The 20,668-nt window shown below is 47.5% G+C and overlaps 1 protein-coding gene across 1 annotated transcript; it reads left to right on the top strand.

Annotated features, from left to right (window-relative positions):
* The first annotated feature begins 800 nt into the window (after positions 1 to 800).
* Positions 801 to 1,349, top strand: TMEM275 (transmembrane protein 275). Its single transcript, XM_067300483.1, has one exon. It carries the CDS (start codon positions 801 to 803, stop codon positions 1,347 to 1,349), a length of 549 nt encoding a protein of 182 aa, XP_067156584.1.
* Positions 1,350 to 20,668: the final 19,319 nt, after the last annotated feature.

Genomic DNA, 20,668 nt, shown 5'->3' with positions numbered 1-20,668 from the left:
TGTTGACTGCTTAAGTCATCCAAGTTCTCTGTGTAGTCATTTAAAGTATTCAGCTGGGATGGTCTGAATCATGTTCTGGGGAATGGATGGCCTTTTATTCCGTACTGGCTAGAAAGGCAGCCTCAATGACTAGCTTCACTTACTAGACAACTGAAACATGGAGCAGAGAGTCCCGCTTTCTGGTGTATTTTGTTATCCTATCTATCCAACAATATATTAAGCTCACTTTGACAGCAAGTGATGTTCAGAGCAGTACTGGGATTTGATGTTATTTTGGACAGGTGTTGTGTAGGTGATGATGAACTCTGTGAGATCAGCTACTGCCCAAATGGGCAACTGGACATACTTCCTGTCCTGAAGAACCTGTGTTTTAAGGAAAGGGTGAATGGAGTGGAGAGAGAGGATGAATGCAGCAGGTGAAAAAAATTTGAGCTCATGATATGGGTCGGTCTGTCCAGCCACACTGCTGCAATACTGGGCTGTAGCTCAGGCTCCAGGCAGAGTCCAGCTTAGAATCTGGCCATTGCATGCTCAGATTGACTTGGGCTTCATCCATTTGGATGGGGAGAACCCAGGCTTGAGAACAGGCTTGGGGTTGTATTGAGTTTTCATCAAACCTAGAGAAGATGTTGGTGACCCTGAGGGGTGGAAAGATGCCTTTGGTTCATCGCTCTGTTTAATGGTTATATGCTCTTCTGCTTCTTTCCAGGAATTTCAAGGCAGCAAGAAACCAGCACTTGCCTTCTCAATACAGCACGCACCCGATCAGAATTGAGGTGGCCTCTGAGACTCAGCTCAACATGTTCAGTGAAAAGAGCAGTGCATCTTTGTCCCAGAAACCCAGCCAGAAAAAGACGCGACCTCAGGGCCTCCCCTCCCCTGCTCTGTGCTGTGCATGTGGACTTTGCATCATGCTAGCAGGGATCAACATCACTTTAGTGGGAGCATTTGCCTTCGGGACCTTCCTCCCCATGAACAACCCTCCCATCATCATCGGACCCATCTTGCTGGTGGTGGCCTTCACATTCTTTGGGGCCTGCTGCATCTGCAGCCGGAGGCCCCCAGCTCATGGGTCCAGGAAATCCAAACCAGGTTCCAATATTGGGCTCATCAAACCTGGGAACACAGCCTTTGAAATCGAAACTAGTGAGCACACAGTGCAGGACACCACGGCTGTTCAGTTGAGCCCCACAAATTCCCCTGTCTCCTCAAAAAAGTCCACACCAGTCCATGAGAATGCGAAGACTTGCAAGCTTTTCACTATGGAAGGCAATGGGCCAGTGGCCAAGTACACAACAGGAGGAGAGGTGATACAACTCAACTTGCCCAGGGACCTGGCTGCATCCTAAACCCAGACAAAGTTTGTGTTAGCAGCCAGACAGATGCTGCAATGGATGGGCTGGAAACCGTCGTTCAGAGGCGTGGGGAAGATGCTTGTGAAGAGCCAGCACACAGGCCTCTCTGAATCAATTTGAGAAAGGTGGATGCAGTAGCAAGAAAATTCCAGATATTCGCTGAAAGGAACATGTCCATCTCATGGCTTTAAAAAGAAAATTGCTAATGATGTTACTGAAACAGGATGGCTCTCAGTTCCTGGGAAAAGACTGGCTTTTTGGGGGGACCAGATTCAATGAGGGGAATGAATTAATTTGTTAAGCATAAGGTAGAAATGTGATGACTGGAGGAGGGGCTGTGCGAGGCTGACAAATAACAGCTCTTTCTTTTCAGAAATGAAGCAATTCTTGAACGTAATAGGAGCAGAATGCTGTAAATTACAGCTTGCTGCCACTCAGTCAGAAGATTTCAGCATTTTAGTGCCGGGCTTTTTGGCATCAGGGACAAAATGTATGTGTTTGCTTTTGAAAAAGCAGGGCAAACAATTTCCCCTCCTTTTAAAAGTCCTTGCCCCATCTTGCCTTCATTTGGGTGATTGTACCACCCTTTATAAGAGACAATGAATCACAAGGACTGCATTTAGCACAGGTGTTTTCCTGTTGTCTTGATCAGCTGGGGTTGTAGCAGGGCTGTTCAGTGCATGGTGTATATTGGAAGATCAGCCAGGCTGAATCCTTGGGGAAGGCTCCTGGGATGGCCAGAGATCAGAAGTACTGAGGGTTTGGGGGGAAGTAGATGCAACCTCCTTTGCATCTTTCTGTGGAAGGCTGGCCTGCCCTGGCCTGATGGGGGTTCAAATAACTGTACAGGCTTTAATGTAGTTGTGCTGGAAGATGTATCTCTGTCTCCTGTATCTCCTTCCCTGAAGTGGCTGTGAGATCCATCACACACAGTGGGTAACCAGGTGTGGAACTCCTTGCTGCAGGAAACTAGCTGCTAAATATTTTCATAGGCTTGCAAAGCAATGGGACAAATTCATGGAAGAATTTGTCAAGAGCTATTCAATGTAAAGACATCACCTCTGCCTCAGAAAGACCTTGAGCTGGAAGCAGGGTATTAATCAGAAGAATTACCACTACAAATGCTTTTCCTCAGGCAACCATGGCTAGAAAGAAGGTGCTGTGCTAATGAGTCTTTGCTCTGACCCTATAGGAGCAATTCACATATTTTATGAGATATGGGGCCAGTGTCGGGGGAGAGACAGTTGCACTAGGCAGGATCAGTATGTGGGGGTGTAGCAGAAGAAGAATGGATTTGAGGTAGGAAGGGCTGCACAGGTTCTCCACCTATTCCCATCGTATACCTGAAACAGGGCTCTTGGGGCTTTGGGGAACTAGGAATTCATATGGACATGAGAATGACCATACACGATCACCCTAGAGGCCTCTCTAGCCCAGAATCCTATTTCTGACAAGGCCAAGAGCAAGGTCTGGAGAAGAGCACAAGAACAGGGCAAACATAGGATGTTGCTTGTCCAAAATGCCCTCCCAGCCTCTGACACACTGTTCCTTAGGAGCCTCCTGAGCTGGAAGTGGTGCCTGTGTTTAGTAGCCCTGAATGGATTTCTTCTTCATGAAATAATCCGTTTGTCCTCGAATGTCTGTCAAATTCTATCATTTGTGATCCTATAGCAGGGAGTTTCACAGCTTAATGAGAGGCTGTAAAGATCCCTCTTGGGTTTATTTTCAGCCTGCCTCCTAGTTCCCTTTGATGCCCCAAGTTCCTGGATTAGAAGGGGCAGCAAGCAGCCCATTCCTCCCTATGCCACTTGGGATTTCAGGAGCCTTTGTCACTTCTCCTTCAGTTATCTCTTTCCTAGGTTACTTCATGTCCCTTGTAGTGAGAGGAAGGCAACGTTTCCCAGCTCAGCCAACCTCCTATTCAGCCTACCATAGCGCTTTGCCAAGTGGATGTCAACACAGCCCCAAGGCTTTAGCCAGCAGAGAGGTGGGTGTAGAGAGATGAAGAAGGGCTGAAGGGAGATGCTGGAGGAGAAGGAAAGGCTGTGATGTGGTCAAGGCTCCCCCGGGCCACCAGCAGACCTCTCCGGGGCAAAGCTGTGGCTGAGGATATGGCTGGTGTGTTGGGTTAGGTGATGGCGCAAAGGGTTAAAGAGGAACAGGAGGGAAGGGTTGTGGTGCTGTACGGTCTATGCGAGAGGTGTCCTTGCAGTTCCAGGGAGCTGCTGGGTAACTGCTGGCTACTGCATGAGCTCTGGGAAGGTGAGGTTGAATTTCATTCCTTGGTGAAAGGGAACCAAAGACTGGGTTAATGTTGGCCCTCCTTGAACACTCCAACAATTCCCTGTGTTGAACTACATCAGGGAATTAGTTCAGTGTGATTTTAGCAGGGCTGGCCTACTGCTTAGGAGGGGCAGAAGTGGGCCCTGCAGAACAACGTATGTGTGGGCCTGGGAAGATGTGGGTCCAAGTCTTTGCTACAGCCTCCTGGCCCTGGGCAAACCGTTTAATTGTACTGTAGCTCAGCTCCTTGTCTGTTCAGCAGAGAAATACCTGCTCCCAACCCCACAGGGCTGCTTTAAAGATAAACACATTGCCAAGCAGCAGGTTTGGTGTTTGCACATCTGAATCTTGAGACTGCCTGAATGTGGATGAGTCTGTATGGTCTGACCTCTGCATGATCCCCTTTAGAGCTCGTTTTCATGGGCAGTCTCTGCTTCCAGAACCAGCTGCCTTTTGGCACGTGGGAAGTGCTGTACTGAGCAAAAGGCTCCCATGATTTTTGCCTGCTGGCAATTGCTGTAGCAATTAAACAGAATACCTTGCTGATTTTGGTTTGATTCCCAGGTTGCTGGCTCACCAGTCTTCTTGGAATAGCGTACAACAGGCTGTAAGTCCTTTAGAGGCATTGTCCATGTGAATATTGTTACTGCAGCACTTTTCATTGAGTACTTGGAGCCAACAAATAATTAAATCAAGTGGTAACCATACAATTTTCTCTTCCATTTACTGGATGCTTGAAACCTAAGCCTGACCTGTCTGGAGTGTGTATTGGACTCGCTCCTTATCACAGCTGCACCATGAAACGCTACTGATGATGGATAATACAGTAGATCCCATACAAGCTAAAGGCAAAGCCCCTTTGGCAGGAATGGGAGCAGAAGCAGGACTTTGAGGGCCAACTAGGAATTTAGTGTGGTTCAGTTGTATTGTGGCATCACAGACTGTTCTGTACAGGGAACCCTGCCACAGCCCTGGGACCTGGCGAATCCTGTGCTGCGCACACAGGTCACCATAAAGCCAGTTTTGCTCTAGGAGTTGATGCCCTTGGGATGCAAGAGACGACAACCAGCAGGGACAGCACCTGGACAAGCAGAGGTATAGGACCAGCGAGATGAGGAGCACCTGGTATGGCAGGCCTGTATGCCAAGCTGTGACCCCACCTGCCTACCCACACAGAGAGGCGGGCATGGGAACATCTGCTACCTTCTGAAGCACGAATGTCATGCTTTTTCCTTTTTCTGTTTTTTGGGATTTCCATGTCTGTCTGTCTGTCTCCGTGATTGGCTGTGACTAATGTTGTTGTGAATCTTGTGCCTCCTTCTTGTGTAACGGGAGTCAAGGAGAGTTTTTTGTGTTTCAAGTTAGAATTTCTGGTGTGAGAGTCGTTTTTTTAATTATTATTTACATGTGTGCAATGTGAATTTTGGAAAAGGCAGACCCATTAAAAAAATTGCACTTAGTAAGCATTTGGCCAGCCTGCTCTTTTGTTCTACCTACTGCCTTCTCCCTTACCCCTAACTGAGATTGTTTGTACCCCACTGCTAGATGTATTAATTTTGCCCTGTGCTGCATACTCTCCTTGTTGATTTTCTAATCTGTACAACTAGCTGCAAGGAAAAAAGCATTTGTAAGAGTTCGTGTTGCCTCTTGAATGCCACTGTTCCTTAAAGCCTTGGTTGCCTAAACCCTAGGCCCACTGCAGACTCCTGTTCTCATCACTTTGGTTAACACATGAATAGGTCAGTTGGGGCTGCTTCTTTTTTTTTTTTTCTTTTTTTTTTTTCTTTTTTCTTTTGGCGCATGTGTGTGTTAACCCCCAGTGTATATGAACAGGCCAGATACTGTGTGCTCAGTGGTCAGAGCTGTTTATATGGCATATCCTAAATTGTGGAGCTTGCTGCTGAGGACAGATGAGTTGTGGGCCTCCAACTTATTAGAGATGTGGGAGGAGCAGGTTTGTGGCCTGTAGTGGGACTGGGCTGGATTATTTTAGCTGATCCTTTCCCATCCTGGGTATAGATGATTTTAAATTTATGGTGTGGAGGTGGGGTGGAAGCAGTAACTCTGTGTGTGTATGTATGTCTCCAAGGGATGCCATCACCTTTCTGTGCTTCTTCTGGGCTTAGCCCAGCGTGGTCTCTTGGGAATGAGTCAAGGAGAGAGAGTATGGAGAGAATAAAGAGGATTTGAGAGTCTTGCAAATTCACCTCGTCAAAGGGCTTCTCTCCCATGTGCAGCCAAGTGATTTGAGATGAAAGGAAATCTCTCCATTCCAGGCAGGCAGGCTGGTTAAAGACCTGGGAAATGAGCTGGCTAAGAAGGCTCCACTGACAATGCATGTTAATTTAGATCTCCCCAAGCCCGTCTGGGTCTGTGCTGTGGTGGCTGGTTTGAAGGTACACCCACTGCTGTCCCAGCTGGCCTCTCTGCGGCTGCTCTGGCAGCGCACTGTTGTGGGAGGTGGGAAGCTCTGGGCAGATGTTTATCAAGGCTCAAAGTGAGCCATTGGGTTTCAGAAGATGTCTAGACCATCAGGGTTAGTCAGTGAGGATTGCTCCTTACAGTTTCATTTCCAAGGCTTTGTTCAGTTTAATTTAAAAAGTCTGTGGAGAGGAGATTTTGTCATTTCCATCAGCAGATCTCCTGCTACTTGTAATCACTCTCAGTCTTTCATTGTGAGACCTGCAAATGCTGACATGGTTTTGAGTTCTCAGGGCATGGAGGGTGTCAGGCTGGGAGGACTGATTTGATTTTTCAAGGCATGCTTGCATACAAAGATTCCCCAGGAGTTTTTCCAGGGAGCAAATTTTCATCAGGAAACGCTGGTTTCTTGAAATTGGCCTGTCCTGAGAAGACACTGGTTCTCATGATCTTTTTGCCAGGAAAAAAACTTCCCAGGTTCCAGATGAAATTTCCGATCCAAACACTTGAGAACTGCTCTATTATTCAATCCTCCAGGCACCCCTAAAATAAGATCTTGCTGGATTTTGCCTCCACATGAGGACCAAATTTCACAGACAGCTTTGGGGCTTATGGTTCCTTACCAGACCCCCTGCTTTCATCAGATCTGAAAAGCCAGATATTTCTGCACTGGTGCTTTTAATAAGCCATGCCTCCAGAGATCGACGTAGCCTTCCAAAACTGTGGCAGGAGATCTTCCCTTCTGAAATCTTTGCTTGGGTTTATGGCATTAATATGCTGCAACAGAGAACACAGTTTTGTAGGTTGTTCGCTGGCGTGGTGCCAGAAGGATATTTGATGAAGTTTGCTGCAAAGTCAGAGAGAAAATGATTTCCTTTGCTGACACATAGGCAGAAAAGATGCTGCTTTTGGAGACAAATCCTCCTCTGTTGTTACTGTGGTATAAGAAATCAGTATGATCTACAGTTTATCTTCTTATCTCCAGCTGAGCCAGGCAAGCATGACTGTCATTAGGAGCTGATCCTCCCTCTCCCATTGCAACGGGCTGGTGCTTCATTCCATCAGCTGGCACTTGGGCGCGCTCAGTTCTGTAGCTGGCTCAGACAGATTTTGCATGTGGGAAGGATGCCCTGCTGATGAGCCCCAGGGTCTGACTTCTGCAGACCCCTTAGAGGTGGACATGCTGCTGCTTCCTGCACCCATGGCTGTTGTGCCGGCTTTGGTTTCTGGGCTGGGAACCTTTCACCTGGCTTCTGAGTTCACTGGTGAAAAATAACCTTTGGCTGGCAATTAGGGCTGCGCATGGGAGCTGCAGAGCTGTTTCTGCCGTGGAGGTGAACCCCATGGCAGAGTATGGAAAGCTCCTGAAGGTTGTCCTCCCAGCCTCGGGCTCAAGGGGTGTACAAGTGTCAATGCAAACTCAGTCTTGGAGTCCTTGCGCTGTCCCTGTAGTCCTTACATCTTTAAGCCTCCTTTTTTCCAGGGGCAATTTCCATCCCAGCAACCTCAACCTGACAAGGCTGGACTCTGGGGCAGGGAGGCTTCCTGACCCCTGGAGCACTCAGATCGTCCCCTGTTATCTATCTGCCTTGTTGTGTCCATCTGCTCAGGTCATTAGCCCTGTCTGAGAACTGACCTCCCCACACCCTTTTTGGCTCTGTTTGTCTGGGGGATTATTGGAACATAACTTTAATTTATCAAGATCCTTTAGAGCTCTGTTCCTGTTCTCCAGGGGGTGAGATACTCATCCCAGCTCTGGGTGCTGGTCTTGAAAGTGTCTTTTCTTTCTTGTCCCTCATCTGAAAACACTGACCAGCCCCAAAGCCAGGGCAGATCTTTGCTGGATCCTTTCTGGATAAACCCTTCTTTGTGTCTGTGCACCCCTGAAAATTACTCCCTGAATATGGTCTTATGTCGCAGTGGTGACCAAGGGGCTCATCCATGCCTCTGGTGCTGTGCTCTGTAGGCACAAGTAAGGCAGCTCATGCCCAGTGTAAATAGAAGGACACAAGGTGAAAAGGGAAACTGAGGCACAGAGCTGAAAAGTGGATGTCAGTTCAGATCAAAGTGTTGTCCTTGCTTTTCCCAGAGCAAAGGACTGTGCTGCCATTCTGTTGCCAGTGAATGACTGGGCAGGATGCAAAGAGGTGGGGGACACAAATTCCTTGTGTCACAGAAATCAGGAAAATTAATCATGCTGGACTGGATCAGGCTCGCAGGTCGTCTAGCCCAGTGCTCTGTCTCCAACAGCAGCCAATAGTGCATGCTGTAGAAAGTGGACAGGAAGAGGGCAAGAGTGCAGTGATACTTCCCAAAATACTGAGTTAGCAATTCAGGGATCCTCTGACATTTTATATTTAATAGTTCTTCGAGGAGGTCTCTCCCAAGAACATGTCCAGTCTCTGCACAAACTTATGTAAACTCTCAGCATCCGGCCACCTGGGACAAGGATTTCCCACCCTGATCCTCGGCTGTGTGGACACCTACCTGCCTGTGTGTGCCTGCTCCATTTGAAAGGGAGTGAGGGGAAGAAAAACCATCTTTTTTCTCAGTTAAACCTCACAACGCACTTTTGGGGCAGACCAGGTTCAGACACTCAGTAAGTAGCTGAAGAACCACTTGTTCAGGGCACTAGAGCTCAGTGATCCTGGGCAGGATACTTGGAAATGGGTTTTCTTTGCAGGAAACTCAGAGATGAACTTACTGTATAGTCCTGTTCACTCTTGATTTCCTGACTTGATGCATTTCTCTGGTATAACGCTGTTTCCCAGAAGCTCTGGGCTACAAATATTCTCAGAGAGCTTAATTAAAAATGTTGCTTCAATTCTTAAAACTACATTTGTTCTAAAACAGAGCTGTCTTCTGGGAGAATTAATTCTTCTGACTTAAGTCACCTCCCTGAAAGTGTTGCTGTTGTCTTTGATTTCACAGTTTGAATGATTACTCTTTTCCAACACCGAAGAATAACAAGATTAGGGAATTTGTGGCAATGAAGGCAAAGAGGAGGAACTGTCTAAAAAAGAAAAGATAAATTGAATTTTTCTTTAAAAGTAAAGGAAATGGCTATTTCAGGGAAACAGTTTTGCTATTGGGAAATGTAAGCAGGGAAAACTCCCTATTTGAACCAAACTCTAATATTAAACCCATCAGGCTCTTTGTCACATTCTGTTCATTTAAAATGCTTTGTCATCCTTAGATATACTACTTAAAGCTAATTTGAGAAGTACTAAATCTAGTCCTGTGAATTATAAATTAGTAGAAAAATGAGAGTAAATTGGCAGAAATTCAGGTCAAATTCATTGTTGGTGTAATTTCAGCACTACTACAGCTGCGTTAAAGTTGACTTCTGCTTCTCTTTTCTGGCCCGGCCTTTCCAAAGAGTTAAGCACTCATGTGGGGAGTAAATGTTCAGCGGTGTGGGGGGTCCTTGAAGCACCGAGGAAAAACTCTGCTTTCCAGAGGTGAATGGAGCCATCTGGAAAAGACCATAGGGTTTGGGATTGTTAGAGACAGAAGCATCCAGAGATGGAAGTTACTATTCATCCATCAGCGTGGGGCTGGGCATCCCTCAGGCCCTACACAATTGGGAAGGAAATCCATGAAAGTGGGTCGAGCTGGTGCATTTCCTGTGAGGATTTAGGCAAGGTGAGGCAGCACTTGCGGGCTGCACCCAGGGCCCAGCAGATGGACATCCCAGAGGAACAACAAGCTGACTTTCCTCTGCTATACCAGGGCAAGAATGATGTATCCCCTGGAAGGGACAACTGCTTAAGGGAGAGGCTCTCCCTTCATGACACCACGAGCGCTTTAGCAGGGCTAACTCTTGCAACATCATTAGGTTTAACGTTTCTGTTATTTATGCTGTCAGTTCTCTTAACGGCGCTCCAGCAGCATGGAGTGGAGTGAGTCATAAAAGTAATTATTAACGAGGCTATGGCACTGAAAAGGCACTCAAAGTTCGATTCAGCGCCAGCCCTGGTCCATGTGGATGGAGTACGTTCATTAATTGGCAGGTGCAACGTGCGTTTGCCAAGGAGAGGAAAGGAGAAAGACCATTCAGTGTGAAATATTTTGCCTTACTGTCTTCACTGTGAAATACGTAACAGCAGGTGGAGGTAGTGAATAGCAGTAAGAATTTACATCGCGCTCCCCACGTTTATAAGAGCACTTGAAGCGCAGGCACTGTGGGTTTATTACATCAGTGCCTATAGGCCCAGACTGACGCAGGGCCCAGTGGTGCCAGCAGCTGTACATATGACGAATGGCAAGAAGCTGTTGTTGCTACCAAGACCTGAGAGTCTGGGTAGGAATACATGGGGGAAAGGGTGGGAGGAAGGGATGCACGTTTCCATTTTAGGGGCAGGGAAGTGGACGTACTGGGATATTAAGTGATGTGACTGAGGTCATGTAAAGATTTGGTGGCAGAGGAGGAAACACAGGCTAGATTTGCTGAAACATGTTGTGGTGACGTAACCCCTGGACCTTCTTTTATGTAACAGAACCTACTGGCTGGTCTTTAACACCTCCCAGCAACCCTGTACTTGGACAGCTCAGTCTTCGGTGAACAAGATGGGCGGCTGGAGTATTTCTTTAGTAGGGGAAAAATGGAGAACATGAAGAGTAACTTTAATTCTCCTGTTGTCACTACAACAGACCTCAGTGCAGGCCCTCCTGTGGGCACAGTGTCTCTGGCAGAGGGAGCAGTCAGCTGAAGGAGGGGTTGATGTGCTTTGCTACCCTGGCTAAAAAACAGGCTGGAGGGGTGACTGCTGAGCAGGACACGGCTCTGCCTGGCTTGTGTGCAGTCTGGGATCACCGTGCACTTCTGGCTGTTACGTTCCAGTAGGCAATTTTCATTTTGTCTGCAATCTTCCATCATCAAACAAAGCAGTGCAAAACCCTCTAATAGCCTTCAATCATTTCCCAATTAATGCCCCTCGTTCCAAAGACCTGTTTAGAGCTCATAGCCTAAAATCTATTTCCACAAAGACCTTTCTGCTCTGGAAGGTGAAAATCAGGAGGTAGCAGTTAGAAAAAGAGCAGTCTTAAGAGTTTCCTGCCCACTTTGGATGCCTTACCTAAAAGACAGGGTAAGTCACCATTAATGTCAGTATAGCTCTGTCTCTTTGGGGGATGCAGCTATAATTTACTGTCTGTTCAGCTCTGAGTTTCAACATGTCTGTTTATTCGTAGGGACAGGCTAACCTGAATCTGATTCTGTCTCTGCTATATCTCGACTCAACCTGATTTCTGAAATCTTTGAGACTTCCCAATCTGTGGCCTCGGTCCACTGCTCCCCTCGGCTCTTGCTCCAGGCCAGTTGAGGGCAGCCCAGAAGCTAGATGTGCATCTATCTTCAGCAAGGTGTGCATGACCAACCCCTTAGCTTCTGGTTTGGATTCTGCCATGGACTAGCTGGGTCCCACAGGGGAATAGGAAGTCCCATTGCCTGCTGTGACACTGAGGGGGGACCAGGTCTACTGCTTGAGGTTCTCCAAGCTGTTGATGCTATGATATGCAGCAGTTTGCCAGAGCTGTTGTCTGAAGAGCTGATGGCTTTATGTCTAAGCAGAGTCCTAACAGCCAGAAGGCAGATGACAGTGGTGTGCTTAGGTCACTTTTCCAAGATGAGGTGCAATCTTGTAAATGATAGGATGGCAGCAGCTCTGAGGGCCTGGCATCTAGGAGTAATTGAGGCCCACTCCTAATTATGGACCAAGCAGACCATCCCTGGCTGTTCCCCTGGGGGATGCACCATTGTGCTTGCAAATTTTGGAACTCTTCCACTGAAATTAAGTCCAGTAAAGATGGGATCAACTTCAGCCAGCTGTTTTCCAGCACCAAGTTGATGAGTTTTTGGTGGTAGTGACATAATACCATCTTTAAACACAATCACCATCACCAAGAACCATACCACTTTTGGGCACAGACCTTCCAATTTGAAAAAGGACATGTAGGTATAAGAAATGATCTCTGAAGACTGGTATGGTAATCCTGGCCTGCTTTTATCCAAAGCTGCTTTAAGGCTAAGTCATTTGTCCATTGCCTACCGGGGAAAAAACAATAAGATATTTAATTCTTCAACAAAAAGGATAAACTGAGATGTTCACTTTAGAATAACTAAAGGCTTAGTAGGAAGGAAGAACAGGCTCGCATCCTTGGTCTGCTAACTTTAGAGGGACAAGTCCCGTTGTTCTACAGAATGAGCACATTGTCCCTGCTGGATTCTTGTCATTTCTCCTGCATCTTTCCTGTCTGTGCCTTTCCCCTCCATGCCTCCAATCCTAGGTCAATGAAACTCTTGCAGAAAAAATATAGTTGAAACCAATATCTTTGGCCAAAATATTGTTAAGGAGTCAACATATTCTAGCCACATCTGCTTTGTTGAAAAATTCTAGACAAGTTCCGAAACGGGCTTCACATTTGAGCTTCACAGTTTATTGGGACCACAGTGGTAACTATCTTCCTAAATAGAAATGCTCTGTGCAGGCTCCTCAGATTGTTTTCATTCAGACTGATGCCTCCAGTTGTCCCCAAAAGCCAAGTTCCATGACAGCAAAAAGGGTCATATATTCTTGGATTTAATTAACTCCCTACAGAAAGAGCCACTTTGGCTGTAACGGGCAAGTGGCTTGCAGATATGCTATTTATCAGCTGCTTGAATGTAATCAGAGTCAGTGTGATCAGATTAGATGGTAGCAGTACAAGGTAGAGCCATATATCCTGCATGTAGCAGCATGCAGGAGGAGAAGACACAATGCTGAAAAAGTATGACCTTCCCAACCAGGATATAATGTCATCCTCCCTTTGGTTTCTGTGACTAAGGGGTGGAAGCTATTGATACCTCAAAAAGCACTTCAGTGTCTGCCAAAAGCTGAGCCTATAGCTCTGCTGCCTCACAGTGTGGGTTATCCCAAGGTCTGTTCCAATGTGCAGTGTGTGTTTGGTGCCAAGATGCTGTAACGTACCTGTCCTTTCTGCTTTGAAGGGCAGGCTGGTGTTCTCCTGCCAAGAGCATGACTTCTGTTCTTTCTGACTCTTGGTTTCCTGCTTTAGGCAAGGAAGCAGCTATTTTAATATGGTCCAGTCAGCTTTCTTGGTGATCTCTCTCCCCTAAGCCTTTTGTGGTACTTTTGCTCAATGGGCACACAAGAGTACATTGGACTTACATTTTAGTTATTACGTATATGTAAAAAATGCCCATCAGTGAACATGGTAGGCAGGCTTTCTTTGGTTTTCACTACCCTCCAGATCAAGAGAGTCAATACAATGCTTTTCTCGGGTGGAGAATGGAGAGAGCTTTCACTGGTAAACAGACCAGCAAGAAGTCAGGGAGGAACAAGCCATACTGCATCAGAAAAAGGGTCCATCTGCTCTGTCTCAAAAGGGTGCTTAGAGGAATTTGTGTCTCTGCTATGCAGATGGCTTTCCCCTGTTTTGGTCCCTGGTCTCTTTGGTTTGTCATTTAGGATCCATGAGCTGGATCCCTGGTGCAGATAATAAACACAGAATAGATGGACTCAGAGAAAGCCACAAATAGGGAAGGCAAAGCCGTATTGTGCTCTTAGCCAAATCCAACTAAGGCAAAGGCAGAGTGGAGCCTGTGATCCCAGACGTGACCTGGACAAGACTGAATGGCATTTGCAGCCAATGGTAGCATCCTGAGTTTCAGACACATGCTACAAGACCCAGCTTCGTAGGTCAGATCTCAAGACCCTGGTAAACATTCACTGCAATACCATATTGATTTGCAAGATTTCATGACTCCATTAAAAATGAGTGAAGGAAGGAGAAAAAGAAGGAAGGAGAAATGGGTGATCTTTGGAGAAAAAAGCAAGTTAAGTTAGGACATTCCTTCCCATGCACTGATTTAGGGAGGAATAACCCCATGCACCAGTACAGGCTGAGGGTTAACCTGCTGGAAAGCAGCTCTGCGGAGAAGGACCTGGGAGTGCTGGTGGACACCAAGTTAAGCATGAGGCAGCAATGTGCCCTTGTGGCCAAGAAGGCCAATGGTATCCTGGGGTGCATCAGGAAGAGTGTTGCCAGCAGGTCGAGGGAGGGGATCCTCCCCCTCTACTCAGCCCTGGTGAGGCCACATCTGGAGTACTGCATCCAGTTCTGGGCTCCCCAGTACAAGAGGGATGTGGCACTACTGGAGCAAGTCCAGCGAAGGGCTACAAAGATGATTAGGGGACTGGAGCATCTCTCTTGTGAGGAAAGACTGAGAGAGCTGGGCCTGTTTAGCCTGCAGAAGAGAAGGCTGAGAGGAGATCTTATCAATGTGTACAAGTATCTGAAGGGAGGGTGTCGAGAGGATGGGACCAGACTCTTTTCAGTGGTGCCGAGCGACAGGACGCGAGGCAACGGGCACAAACTGAAACACAGACGCTTCCATCTGAACATGAGGAAAAACTTCTTCACTGTGAGGGTGACAGAGCACTGGAACAGGTTGCCCAGAGAGGCTGTGGAGTCTCCTCTGGAGATATTCAAAACACGCCTGGACGCGATCCTGTGCAACGTGCTCTAGGTGACCCTGCTTGAGCAGGGGTGTTGGACTAGATGATCTCCAGAGGTCCCTTCCAACCTCAACCATTCTGTGATTCTGCGATTAGTGGCCCAGAGCACGTGCTCTCCTGCAGCACATGTTGCCATGGCATCGACACAGTAAGGATAGCACCAGGCTGCAGCCCGGGCTGCCATATGGGCTAGCAGTGTAAACAGGCCGTGAGAGTAGAAGAACAGCTTGGTATCTGGGAAGGAGTTTCTCCTCATCAGCAAAGACAGGAGTGGGCAAGGAAGAGACATTTGAAAGGTCATGTTGGCACCTGGATGCTTTCTGCCATAGTTTCGTGAAGCTCTGCTAATTGTGCTCACAAAGGGTCCTGGGAACTCATCTGTTTCCCCAATTTCTGCTTTCTGTAGTGACATGTGTACTGGTCTGGACAGAAATGGATGAGGGGGTGGAGGAAGAGATGTGTAACGGTCCCTGGATTGGGATAATCACCTAGATTTAAGCCTTTACTCTACTTTTGGAGCTCTTTGCTGGTCTCATTCTGGATCCTGCCTCTGTCTCACAGCCTGGTCCTGATCTGTTCAGCTCAGTCATATCTGATGAGGACTACACCATCAGCCCTCTGGCCTAGAGCAGCAATCTGGAGGTGCAGTTTTGGCCTCAGGGATGTATTTATGATTACACTGATGGGGCCAAATTCTGCTTCCCCTTATGCCAGGAGAAGTCCAGAGTAAACTCCCTGGTAACTTCAGCAGGAACTGAATAACTGAACCTTCAATGACAAACAGTGATTTCCTATAAAACTTGTCCTAAGTCATTCACACCATGGAAATGCTGAGGGTCATTACCTTTTTCCAGCCCAAGACTCCTTCCTTCCCCAGAGATGAGATTATTAAATGTCCTGCATTAAATGAATGGCCTTCTTAATGGGAAATAAGGACTAGATTCCATGCTTTTGGGAAAGCTGTTCCCAGACTTGGGTGAACACCGGGCACAAAATGGTGCTTTCTTCAGGGTCTTTTGGGGTTTTCAATTGTGTTTTAGTATTAACAGAGATTTAACAAAATGGTCAAAGCACCTGGTAAAATTTTTGTCTGCGACATTGTATAATTTCAGTATGTCCCCGTTACATGGCATTTTTTCAGAGTGGCTAAGAGTGTGCTCGCTCTCCACAGGCCCAGCTGTGCAAGTCCTCCTGACATGACCAGGAGGGAGTTTATCTGCTCACAGTGGTAATTTTAACCTAATTACAGAAGCTCTGCTCAAAGCTGGAAGACTGCCTGGATGTTTCTCAGGAACTCTGCAGCAGGCTGGAAAAAAGGCTAGGCTAATGCTCTCAGTGGCGATGGACATCGAGGGATGTCTGAGGCATAGGCAATGCCAAATTCACCTGCTAACACACCGTGCTGGCTGATGGTGGGACTGGTGCCAGGCAACCAGCAAGAAAGTGCCGGGGAAGGGTGGAGGCAGATGGGACGCACATCTGCTGGGGATGATTTATATGCTCTCGTGAAGTCCAGCTCTGTTTTGCATCATTGCTAAGAGCCAATTTCTTCCCTCTGCTGAGAGGAACAGTGCTGGAGCAGCCGGTGAGCAAAGTCCAGCTTTGCTGAAGACATCCCTCCTTTGCTCTCCCTGCAGCTCTTGTTTCTATGACCAAAGACCAGGGCTTGTCCCATTGAGTCAGCAGACATGTCCCTGTGCGAGGCCGTGCACATGCTGCTCTTTGGGACCCCCCCCCCCCCCCCGATCCTGCTCACTGAAACTCCAAAGGGCACCCTTGGGTGCTCAGGGGAGGAGGCAGTGGTGACTGGAGTGGTGGAGGCTCGAAGAGCACCATTAGGCTTGGTGCTGGGCTTTTCGGTGGGCAGAAGCAGGTGGAAAAGAAGCAGGGCTTTTAGCAAAGCATAGCTGTTCTTGCCTTTCTCCTGCTGGTTAGTCGTGACCCTAACAGTTAATGCAGCTGTCAGGGAAGACAGATTTGTCCTGACCCAGGAATTGAGGCATTTATTGCTCTATGCTCAAAACTGGTCCCTCTGCATGGTCTTTGGCCCTTCAAAAACAAGACTTAGGCTCAGGGATATAGTTAACCTGCTCTGCCTCCATACTGAGCCCATGGAAGGGGTGGCTGGGGCGTGATTTCAGGCCACGGGAAGATATTATCAAACATCCTTACAGGGAGCGAACAGCCCAAGAGGTCTTCCTTTATAGCAGTGCTTTGATCGTTTGAGCATTTGGGGCAACACCACACTGCTTGGCAACCACAGCAGCTCTCAACGTCACCTTGAACAAGGACGGCATGGGCTACCGGTGGTCTTGCCTGGCATGGTGTTTGAGAGAAGATGAGCAAGGCCAGTCCCCAGAGAAAACATTTCTGAGCATCTTAAGCCTGCTGTGGTCAGGGAAATCAAACCTGTTGAAATGAAATTTGCTGCGGACAGTTCTTAAAAGAAAGGAAGTTTTTGCACTGTCTTTGGATAAACTTGTGCAACCTCTCCTTGTCTTGCAAAGATGGAGTTGGTCTGTGCAGACCTTTCTTGCCTTTTTAGTTTTGGCTTGGAAGAGCTGACTCCATCCTACAATGTCTTGTTGGGCCATATGCACAGTCAACGTGAGTGAGCCCCCCCTTCCCCCCCCCCCCCCCCGCTGCTAGTCCACGCTTCCCCATAGCACCACCTGTTCGATGTTGAATTAATTTACATTTCTTTTACGTGTTTGGGTATTCTTCAGCAGACAGGCTATGAATTATTGCCTGATCTGTTTTTCTGTTCGGGAGGCTACAGGGGTCTAGTTAAACATAAAAGAATATGCAAAATGAAATGTAACTTTCCACTTGAACAATGCTGAGGATTAGAAACATCAGACAGAAGGAAAAGAGCATTTACATCAGTGCGTGCAAAGCTTTTTGCCCTGAGCTAGGTGTTATATAAAACTATCATCAAGCCATAAATTTAACCAAAACCTGACAATCTGAATCACAGGTTTCTCAGCAGTCAGAACATGAAATAGATACCACTCAGGTGAATACCCACTGTACATCAAGAGGTGATTGCTGATTGATGAGGATGTAGAAACACCAAGAGCTCAGTCTGCTTGAGCGATGAGGTGCCTGGAAGAGTTGGCTCGTGTTTGATGGATGCCGGAGATGGGACCCAGGACAAGGAGGACTGGCAGGGCTGGACCGGGGCAAGGAAGCACACAGTGCTGCTGGAGGGTGGTGGGAAGAGCCACAAGCAACGGGCACAGCCAAGGGCTGGCATCAGACTTGGGGGCTGGGGATTAGTCCAGAGGCCTGGAAATAAGGTGGCTTGGGAGCTGTCTTGCTGATGAGCTGCAAGGAGTGTTTTCTGCTGTAAAATGCATCAGGCGGGGAGTGTACCCAGAGAGGGCTGGCAAGGATGGATGCTGCCAAGGATTGCTCTGACCAGTTTGATCACAGGTTAAGAAATAGATGCAGGTAGATTGGAGAGACCAAGGGTATTTTGGCTCTGGACACAGTGATACTAGGAGCAGTGATCATGACGGCTAGCGCCTGTGAGATGTTTTTGATGATACTGCTGTGGCTCTCCTCATGAGAGTGTTGACCAGAAAAGCCAGTGTCAAAAGTAGGACACATCTACCATCAAATCGGTGCTTTCCACCAAATTTTCCAGAGCAGCATGGACTGTAATGCCAGAGGTGCTGTGCTGCTGTGCTCCTAGGCCAGCCAAGCCGGATTTGCCCCTTCCCAGATGCTCACACCAGGTCAATGACCTGCCTGAGGCTTGTCACCTTTTTCTCCTCAGTATCTGTTTTGTTCTCTTCTGCCCACAGCTCTGGGGACCTGCAAAGAGCCTGCAAGCCAGAAACCTTCTCTCTCCTGTTTTTACAGTTTTTTTCTTTCAGCTGTATCAGCCGGTCTAATAAAAGATATTGCCTCTCCCTATAAACCTTGCCTCTAGAGACTTAACCACACTGAGGTTGCTATAACAACAACAGAGCACTTTGCCAGCAAGAAACAGAGGAAAGTGGTACAGGGAAGACTAAGAGAGAGCTCAGCAGAAAGGGCCCCCCTGTTGCATTATCTCTGCCAGGATAGGATGTGGCAACACCTGAAAAAAGGCAGAGAAACAGGAGGAAGGAAGCATTCCTGGTGGTTAAAACACCCACCCAGGAGCAAGGAGAACTGCGTTCAAGTCCTGACCCTGCTAAAAATTTGCCATAGGACCCCCACCATGCACACAGGGCATAGTCCCTGGATGAAAGGTTGCCCCATTCAGGTTAAAAACCACGCATTGCTTCTGTGCAGAAATGCACGAGCTTTAGCATCGCCTGTGCTTCACCTCCCAAGCCGCTCCTGGGGTGCACCAGGAGCAAATTTGCCAGCCCTGCCAGGCAAGACAGGCTGGAGGTTTGCCCAGAGGAGCTGAAGCTGTGGAGAGGACGGAGGTACCTGCCGGGAAGGACCGCAATCGGCCATCTGGGCAAAGCTGGCCATTTCGGGGCCTGAGCGGGTGCCAGGTCCCCTGCCAGCAGCAGCTGCTGGGGAAGGGCACCCTCCCTCCACGCCGCCTGCTTAAACTACCCGCGGGTGCTCATAGGTGATGCTCCTGCTAGGTAATACAAACTTATGAAGAGGCAAAAAATGACAGAAGAGCTTAAACGGAATAGGTGTAGATACCTACAGACAGGGACACTCTCCTCCACCCAGTGCTGCTTTCAATTGCTACATGAAGCTCTTCTGACCCTATCGGCTAAGGGGTTATTTGAATCAAATCTTCATTTTTCCCTCCCAAGTTATGGATTAGGTGCTCTGAATTGTTAAACAGCTGAGGATTGCCAAGAAGAGGGAGTTTGTTAAGTACTCTGAGAGCTGGGCATTAGAGAAAGTTACATTATTTTTCTCGGATGCACTGCAGAGCTGAATATTTATAGCTCAATCTAGTTTTCCAGAGTCTCATCATTTCTTATGTCAACTGTACTTTATAGAAATGTCCACAGGGAAGGAATTGACTTTTGTCTCAGGCCCAAACTAAACAAGCTCAAGCAGTGATTATTTGGGTTTCAAAACAGTTGGATAATGTAATCTCAACATCTATTGATCCACTTCTGCACTGGAATCCTGTGGCTAAACATCTGCAAGGCAATTAATAGCCCAGAGTACAAATTCATTACAGATTTATCAATAGGTCCTGAGTTTTAGACTGAGAAAAAATTATGTTTTAATCTGCTTACTTTGGAGTTAAAAAAAATGCAACTTCATTTAGTTGAAGATACATCCAAGAAATCTCCACATGAGAAAATTGCTCCTAATTGCTGGCCTGGTTTGAAAGACTGATACATTTCAATCCAAATGCTTCCCAGCTTGGGGCAGAAGAGGGGATTTCATTCAACGAAATAGCCAACATCTTCCTGAAAAAGAAGGATTTTTTTTTAAGTAAAGAAAAGTTTAGTTGAAAAATCCATTTTCCACTGAGAAGTTTCAATTGAAAACACAATGATCAGCCTTACTGTCAGATCTCTACATCGTCTTGGAGGTCGGCAGCTCAAGTTCCAGTCCTAAATATCCAGTTGAGTTTCGCTGTTCCCTCACTGTGCTCCTTCCTGGAGACAGCTGCATTCGGCAGTTAGCAAAAGCGATTCCCACAGTAGATAATTAATTGTTGCAATCTGTTAATGAGGTTTGCAAAGTACTTCATGGGCCATCTGGACAAAAGATGATTTGCGAGTATGTACGACTGCAACGTGACCCTGTGTTTTATCTTCTGTAATGATTAAATACGGGCTAATTACCGGGGGGCACAAACCAGTTGCAAAGAGCCAAGGTTCGCAGTGATAAATCTATTATCAATGAGTAGGAACAGCAGCTAAGAGGCAAAGCTGTGCCCTTCTGAGGAGGACTGATAGCGCCTGTCAGAGCCGCTGGCACGGCGGGGCCGACCCCGTGGCGACTCAGCCGGGGCTCGGCGGCCAGCCTGCACCGAGCCGCCGGGCACCTGCACCCACAGCCGGGGGCGTCTGGGCTCGCCGTGGGGCAGGAGTGATTTGCCATCCAGCTCGGCTGGACGGGGCATGCATGAAGGGGGCCGTGTGTTTCAGCCTGTTCAGCCTCGCT

The sequence above is a fragment of the Apteryx mantelli genome, chromosome 8 (assembly GCF_036417845.1).
Source record: "Apteryx mantelli isolate bAptMan1 chromosome 8, bAptMan1.hap1, whole genome shotgun sequence".
Taxonomy (NCBI): Eukaryota; Metazoa; Chordata; class Aves; order Apterygiformes; family Apterygidae; genus Apteryx; species Apteryx mantelli.
Note: the sequence above shows the minus strand (reverse complement) of the source record. Positions and strands in the feature narration are given on the sequence as shown.

Excerpts from the sequence above, each read along its gene's own strand:
- TMEM275 (XM_067300483.1), top strand. The coding sequence starts at position 801 with ATGTTCAGTGAAAAGAGCAGTGCATCTTTGTCCCAGAAACCCAGCCAG.